The sequence below is a fragment of the Tripterygium wilfordii genome, chromosome 3 (assembly GCF_013401445.1).
Source record: "Tripterygium wilfordii isolate XIE 37 chromosome 3, ASM1340144v1, whole genome shotgun sequence".
NCBI lineage: Eukaryota > Viridiplantae > Streptophyta > Magnoliopsida > Celastrales > Celastraceae > Tripterygium > Tripterygium wilfordii.
In genome coordinates, this window is record NC_052234.1 from 6,796,875 (window position 1) to 6,805,040 (window position 8,166).

General features: G+C 35.8%; 1 protein-coding gene across 3 annotated transcripts; it reads right to left on the minus strand.

The window, feature by feature from the left end:
• Positions 1 to 207: 207 nt before the first annotated feature.
• LOC119995691 (65-kDa microtubule-associated protein 6-like) lies at positions 208 to 7,275 on the minus strand. 3 transcript variants are annotated; one of them, XM_038842194.1, is made up of 13 exons: positions 7,182 to 7,275; positions 6,533 to 6,691; positions 5,017 to 5,220; positions 3,433 to 3,699; positions 2,636 to 2,854; positions 2,402 to 2,557; positions 2,168 to 2,327; positions 1,928 to 2,079; positions 1,672 to 1,759; positions 1,523 to 1,596; positions 1,345 to 1,419; positions 763 to 1,114; positions 208 to 639 (listed from the first exon to the last, which is right to left on the minus strand). In XM_038842194.1, exons 2-12 carry the CDS (start codon positions 6,605 to 6,607, stop codon positions 782 to 784), a joined length of 1,803 nt encoding a protein of 600 aa, XP_038698122.1. In that variant the 5' UTR covers positions 6,608 to 6,691; positions 7,182 to 7,275; the 3' UTR covers positions 208 to 639; positions 763 to 781. The 3 variants fall into 3 exon arrangements, with proteins under 3 accessions (XP_038698122.1, XP_038698123.1, XP_038698124.1); XM_038842195.1 differs by lacking the exon at positions 7,182 to 7,275 and adding an exon at positions 6,855 to 7,150; XM_038842196.1 differs by lacking the exon at positions 6,533 to 6,691 and having other exon boundaries at positions 7,182 to 7,256.
• Positions 7,276 to 8,166: the final 891 nt, after the last annotated feature.

Sequence of the window (8,166 nt, forward strand, 5' to 3'; positions counted from 1 at the left end):
ACAACAACCTCCTTAAACCTTAGTTTGATACTCTAAGTCTGAGATGCCAATAGAATCGAGCAACCAATTTGAGTACTCAAGAAGACGGTCCGATTTTGCACGTCATAGTGTCATGCTATTTCAGTAAAAAAAAAAATCATAAGCCATCTCAACAACGTATTGACCCAAGATTCACTGAAATATTCAAGCCCGCAGAAAAAGATGTCATGACTATGAATGAGCACTTTGCATCAAGAAAACCTGAATAAACTCCATCCAAGGGCACCCTTTATTACAACATATAGATCACTGAGATCCTAGAATATGCATTGCCAGAGACGAAAGTTACTATAACAAAAGACATCCTACACACTGGACTACATATTTACACATACATGACAAACAAGCCAAATCCACAAGCTACATGGGCAGAATGGCACCTCCACATCAGTAAGCCCTATTCATATGAACATTACTTTTATCTGGCTCCAACCTATTGTCCCTACCAGTGTTGATCAACCTTCAAGTTTCCCAAATGGCACAAGAAGTCCTACATATCACCAAGGCACACACTAGTCTGTATCCCGTACATATTCACAACGTTTCTACCTCTTTTAACGGAGCAAACGTTTAGTCACTGAACTTCAAGATCATGTTTTCCTGCACAAATTTGTTACAACATTTAGAATCTAATAGACCAAGGTAAAAGAACATTAAGGTTCAAAAAAATTGTGCTTGAATCCAAAAGCATGTGTCTAGGTTCAACGGTAAACCAATTCTTACCATTTTCCAGTTTCTAGATTCAACCCTGAGATGGAGAACCAGGCTCAGAACCACTAATTGATATATATGACATTGTATCTTCTTTCGGTATGGCCACGAAGTTGAGTGGTGCAGTAGACAACCTTCTCATTTCCTTGAAATATCCATTTTGACGCCCTGAGTATGATCTGGGTGTGACGAGCTCAGGAGTTCCTCCAACTGAGTTCCTTCGAGGTGTGGGAGTCATGGAACCGTGTCCATTTGCACGATACCCATTTGGCTTCCTAAAGCTGTTAGTTTTTCTTGGGCTAGGTTTAGAACCATAAATGGATTCCTTCTCTTTCAGGAACAGATCTTGAAGCCTCTTTTGGTCCTGTAAAATGCAGATCAGGAACATATTTGAAATTCAAAATCATGACCGGAAAAAAACATATCTTCGCTACGATAGCAGTCTAAATAATTTTCTTTCTTAATATTAATAGAGAATGAGACAGAAATGTGAAAATACCAATCTTCAGGTTCATCATTCAGAAAACCTAATTTGCTTTTGAAATGCAACAGAAAATAGAATATCTATGCATACAACACGAAGAGTCAAATTACCCTAGATCTCCTTTTCTCCTCTTCTCTCCTTAGTCTTGCTAGTTTGTAATCCTCCACTATTGACACCAACCGCACCTGCAAATCATAAGGCATGCCGGCACGGTAAGATCAGGAAGAAAAAGAAAGCCATTATAAAGGACTACGAATAGAAGAGCCTTATGGCAAACTAACAACTCACCCCATCATAAAGGAATAGTTTCCTTTTCTCATCCTCCCAGGCAACGGTTTTAGATATCAAATTGTCAACAATTGCTGGAACAATTACTTTTGTTAGCTCCAAAAGGTAAAAAGATTCACAAGAGGAATGGCGAGTGACAGAAGCATTACCTGGAATCTTGCTAACAGTCAGTCGAGCTTTTTCTGCACGTTTAAGATTAATATGCGCACCTCTGCCAGCATTGTAGCGATTCTCATCCTGGTAATAACAAGCAATATCAATGACACAGTCACAGACGACATGGTGAAATAGTAATCAACACTTGTACGTACTTATTGTAGCTTCCATTGTAATATGTCAGTATGCAGCATAATAATTTGAGGAAGAAATAAGTAAACAAGTAATTAAATAACACTGCCAGCTTACTCGATTATATTCTTCCAGCCAATTTTCCTCCTCACACACAGAGAGCCATTTATCTATCCTTTCCATTATGTCTTTTCGACTCATAGCTTCCTCCTTCACTTTGATTATCTGTGCTTCAATGTTTGCTAGCAGTTCAGATGGATCAACAAGACCTGAGCACAAGCATGTTCATCAGTACATATTTCTTCAACAAGTAGAGACTAATAAGAAAATAAAATTTTGAGAGATGTCCATCTGCACCAGAATCCATCAATGCATTGGATTTCTCAGCGGATAAACTTGTATCAGGTTCAATGCGAGTAATTCTGCAAATCTCCTCAAATTCCGATCTCTTTTTCAAAACAAGCTCTTTCATTCTGCTTGCTTTCAATTTAGTAAGTCTCTCCACTTCAGTTGTTGCCTGTTAGAAAGGAAAATAAATGTAAAGATTTGATGTCTAAGACTAACATAAAAAAGGAAGAAATGCAGTCAAACCTGATCGATCGTCTCAGTCGAAAGAATACCCGGTTCTGAAATATCTGGTTCTGATGATCCAAGGGTTGAAATAATTTTGGAGAACTTACTCTTCTCTTCTTTTGCAGAGTCCATCAGGGTCCAAAGTTCAACGAGTGATGCGACAACATCTTTCAGCTGCATTAGGGATAACTCTTTATGTGAATAAAACATTAATTCAATGGACAAGTAAAACCATAAAGGAAGTAACATTACCCTATCTATTCTAGCCTTTTTTTCTGTTTTTAACTTGAGAATGGCTTGTTCAAGACCTGCAAACGTGCTTTCACTTATATTTGTGGATTGCTCTTGGTCATTTGCTCCATCCAAGCTGGGATGTACATTAATCACAGTCTGACCAAAATCCAACCCAAGGACACCACAAAGAGAATGCACCTCGTTCACATATTTCAATACCTTATGCATGTGATCAGACTGCAAAAAACAAGCATCCCCATCATAACGTACCATGAGTTCTTTTTTAAAAATTATAAACTGAAAGTCTGAAAGGATGTATTAATAAAAATCCGAGAATTAATTCAGATGTGGCCAAATCATTAAACGCAGGAAATTTTCTACAAAGCAATGTTTCCACTGCAAACCATCTTCCACTGAAGTTTATGAGATCTCTCTTTGTACATATTATAATTAGTTCATATGCACGAATCAACGCATAATCTTTTCAATCTATGCCACATGAAAGGTAAAAGGATCCAACTGATAAAAAAATCAACCATATTACAGCTTCAGCAATGTCAGGCAGCAGATATTATTTAGACAACTCTCTGATGAAAAACCGTTGATAATTGGACATATATTCATTGATAATCATGCATTATCCTCATAGTTCCAGTTTACACCTTACAGCTATTGTATGATGAGAACTTTTTGACATTGAGTTAGACAAAGTTCAATTATATAGGAACAAGAAAAAATCAATTGAAAATTCCTCAACATCAAAATTAAGTCGTCAACCGGAAAATCATGCCAAATCCATGATATAATATGCAAACCTTTTTTTTCTGAAGAGAGCAGAGATGCGACTGATATTCATTAAGCTTTCTTAGTGACAAGTCTTCTTCATCCAGAGTTAACGAGCAGATCACACCATTGCTGAGATTGCTATATCCAGTTATCTCCCCGCTAATCTTTTCAATTTGTGCCTTGATATCTGAAATTTGTTTTATTCGTTCCTCTTTCTTCATCCTCAGCTCTTCCACCACTGGAGCCACAGATGCAAGTTTCTGTTTCAAAGTAGTTAATTGCTTCTCTGTCTGAATCTGCAAATTTAATGATAAGATTCAGGTATGCGAGGAGTAACATGGCAATCAAAAAAAAAGAAATAAGCAATAATGTGTAATAAAATTATCCTCACAGATCAATTCCAAGTTTTGCGTAGAATGCAAAATCTTTGAAGCAGTGCAGATGCAAAAAACACAAAGCCGCACACACAGGGCACAAACAAAAATGGACTTGACTTCTAAAATGAAAAAGATATGACACAGACAACGGTGTAGATGTCAAGTTATTGAATCTGTATCAGCATCACGATAAGTAGTGAAGCAGAGAAATATTAGAAAGGTAGGTAAACTCCTATGCACAAGGCTCCTGCAATGGGCGAGATTGGGTACATGAAGGATGTAAGCATACCTTACCTCTACATAAATATGTGGATAGGCTATTTCCAAGAATTGAATATGTGACCTCTAGGTTGCACCCCTACAACTCCACCATTGGGCCCACATATTTTACAACTTGCAATACCATTTTCCATGAATCCAATGGTAACGTTATTTAATTAAAAATTAAAAAAAAAAACAAATAAAAGGTAAAAATACAGACTGCTCCTTTTCAACCAATGTCTCATATAAAACAAATCTAAGGAGAGGCTCACCCTAGATAATCTTCATCGGTAACTAAGCTTGGCAAGCAGGATGCTATTTGACTCCAATAACCAATTTCCCTTTAAAAAAAAAAAAAAAACAAACCCTTCTGTTTGTTTTTGTGGAAGAAATGATGTCAAAAGTGCACAAGTTGTACATCATTAAAGTCAATAGAATTCCAAACTTCCTAATGCATATTGACATTTCAATTTTCTCATATGCAGTATGCCGAAACACATTAGAAATAATTGCATGAACAGGAAGTGTTGTAATTGTAAAACATTGTACCTCAAACCACAAGTCACATTGATCTACAACCACCACTACTAACTTATCATTTTACAAATACATAATACTCCATAAAGAAAGCACTAGCTGAAAAGGTTATTTCAATTTGGTTAAATATTATATTTCTGCCTTTTAAGACTAATGCATTGATGAAAGAGTTGTTAGCGAGGAACGTGTTTTAAAACACGAGTCATGACAATATGAAGACATATATATCTTATATGGTAAATTCATGCATCAAAGCAATTCTTCATGAACAAGATCAGTACAGCTACAAGCCAAATGCAAGCCCTAAACGAATATCAGAAGCAAAAAAAAAAAATCCTACTAAAATGAATAAGAGTTTACTTAATTAATTAGATATAACATATGATAGTAAAAGAGAAATGGTAACTGCATGATTTGTGACCAGAGAAATTATCTTACCGGAGAGTGAATATTGAGTTCCCCAAGGGCAGCGATCAGGGTTGCGAGTTCAGCTTCCTTTGCTGCGACAGTCTGATGAAGGCGTGCCTTAGCATTGGCAGCTTCATCGACCTTTTTGCGATAGATTTCTAAGCATTCGCTCTCCAACTCAAACAGCATGCGATCTTTGTCTGCGTCACTCTCACCAATTTCAGTCCATATTTGCTGATCCCATAACAAAAATACGGCTAATTAAAATTTTTGAAATAAAAAAGAAAGAGTTTATGATACAGATGGAAATATTTCTGATATATATTTTATTCAACTCAAAACTGAAATTTCTCAATGAGATTTATAACCTTAAATAGTAAACTAAACGAAATACTTAAAAAGATACTAGACTCCTAAAAAAATAATACTAATTGATTTCCTAAAATACCAAAATAAAATATATATCAGAAATATTTCCATCTGCATCAGTTTATATGCATTTTTCCATTTTTGACAACAAGCGAAACTTCGAAACTTAGCCATCAAATGCCAAACATACAATTTCTTGAATAAACTAATCAAGAGAATCCTATCAAATGCAACTCGAAACCTGAAGTGCCATTTCCTTCCACAAACCATTATTCTTCATTCAACCTTACAAGCATAATTACCTCAATCACGATGGGAAAATAGCAAGTTCCAATAAACTCAGGTATACTGCAATACCTAGTGAAATAAAATTCAAAACCTCATCTCTCATACTGGAAAGAACTTTTCCTCATTAATTATCAGGAGAATATACAGATGGGAAAAGAACAGTATTCCCATATGCCACCCATCATCAATGAGATGGTATAACCCATTGGAAAACCAATAAAAGGGTAGAAGCATTCAATTGTGTACTAAATTTCCCAAGAGAGTAAAAAATTTACAGGAGGAAAAATAATTTCATAATATCATTAAATAAGCAACTAAAAATCATATAAGCAGAAAATTGGCGTATTCACTCAGACAGACCCACGAAAATCCAAAATTCACATGGAACAAAGCTCTTGCAACTCCACAATAAGCAGAAAAACTCCCCAACAAGGAGAAGCCAAAAACAAAAGAAAAGAGACAGTACAACAGAATCGTCAAGTATTCAACAAATTAACAGTATGCCACTTGAGAGCGCCTGTAGCACTCAAATGCTTGTTAAACCATTATATTTTAATTTAAAAATAAGGAAATGGGTTTATAGAGACTGGTGAACAAATAGCTGTTCATGCTCTATTCTTATAAAGGGGAAAAAAAAAACAGAATCACACAAACACAAAGGAGACAAATTCTTAGCTTTATATAGACCCATAATTAAAGGAGTGGTCTATGCTTCATTTTTGACATACAAACATTGTTGAACTTTGTCAAAAGAAACCTAATCATTGGAAGAAGAAAGTGAATTTGAAAAACGAAGAAGAAAAACCTCAAACTCTAGCTTTTCTGCAAGCCATTGACAACAGCAAGACAGAAACTTTATAAAGAAAAGGAGAGAGGAAAGGGGAAAGACCTGAAGCTCTTTGAGCAAAGCATTGCAACTAGTGCTCGCACGGACACTGATTGTATTACTCCCAAGCGCCAGCATTTTCAACAGTCAACTCCCAACACGCACTTTCTCTCTCAAGTTCAAGAAAGAAAGAACTGTAAAGTACCACCCAGGAATAACCCTCTGCACAGCAATCTAGACATTAAAAGACCCAACAAGGTACAAGAAGGCAAAAACAAAAGGCCAACAGCCAACACCCCACAAGAAGCAGAGAGAGAGAAGGAAGTGGGCTTTTTGGTAAATTCAAGAAGAAACCAAGAAACTAAGAGACATTGCTTGAAACAACCTTAAACTTCCTCAGATCTGAACCTCAAATAACCCCCCTCAAACTCTGTTTCAAAAAAAATTCAAAAAAGAAACAGAGATAGTGTAGCAGAAGAAAACGATCTGTTACAGAGAAAGAGACAGAGAGAAGATAAAAAAAAATAATTAACTCAAGAAAAAGACAACGATGGCCAAATCCAATTAAGAAGCTTAAAAGCACAAGACAATATAGAGAAAGAAATAAGGGAATTGTTTTAACTAGGGTTTGGAGGTTGAGCTAAAATGCGCCAATTGTAGCAGGTAGAAAAACACTTTGAAAGAACAGAGTTGGTGTGAACTCTGAACTCACCTGGAGGCTGGATTTTTGGCTTTAGAGAGAAGAAACAGATATCTGCGCGGTTCAGTAAATGTGTTTTGTTTTTCCCTTTTTATTTTTCTCTCCCCCTCACTGTTTGTTTAAAGAGTGAAGTCATGCGAGCGTTGAAAACGGTAATAATGGTACTGCACGCTCTTCTCATGCGGGTGAGATTAACGTTCCAATTGCATGTTGGAGCTGCAGTCTAGATATAATATAATAATGGTGTAAAAACTTTTAAGACTATGATTAGCACCATGTTTGGTTAGAGTTTGGGGGGCAAGACATAAAATACGTTAAAGATTCATTTGGATTGATATTTTAGAGAGTTAAGTGAACAGTATTAAAAATAGAGAAATAACTTCACCTTATTTAAATTGAAGAATAGAGAGCTAAGTGGGGTGAAGGAGAGGAAAATCTCCCCCTCACATAACTTTTCAACTCATCAACATTTTGTAATCCCTCAATATAGAGATGGGAGAGACTCCAATTCTGCAAGAGGTGAGGGTTCGTTGGGTTTGGAGAGGTGAGGTGGAGATTTTGAACCTTTTACAACAAACCACAAGATGTGGCATTGTCTAACACAAGATTATTTTCTGGTTATATACTAAACACATGTATATGTTCGACCACATTGGTATTTAGAATGTGTACTTTCCATTCCAAAGTAATGATTAAGCCCGTCAAAACAAAAAGTAATGATTAAGGCTTACTGTAAATCAAACATCTGAGGTTGTAAAGTTTCGCTAAAAGAAATACACCCCACACACAGTGTATATATTCTTTCAAGTAAGAAAGCACAAGCTAGCCCTTCATTAAGTAGTCTTGTTTTGCCGGTATGGAGTTTGAAAAGACTTGACAAAGTATAGAATAACAACAACAAATAGTTGTATAGATGCACAAACATATATATATATATATATATATATATATATATATATATATATTACGAAGAAAACTAGATATGAAGGCTAAAATA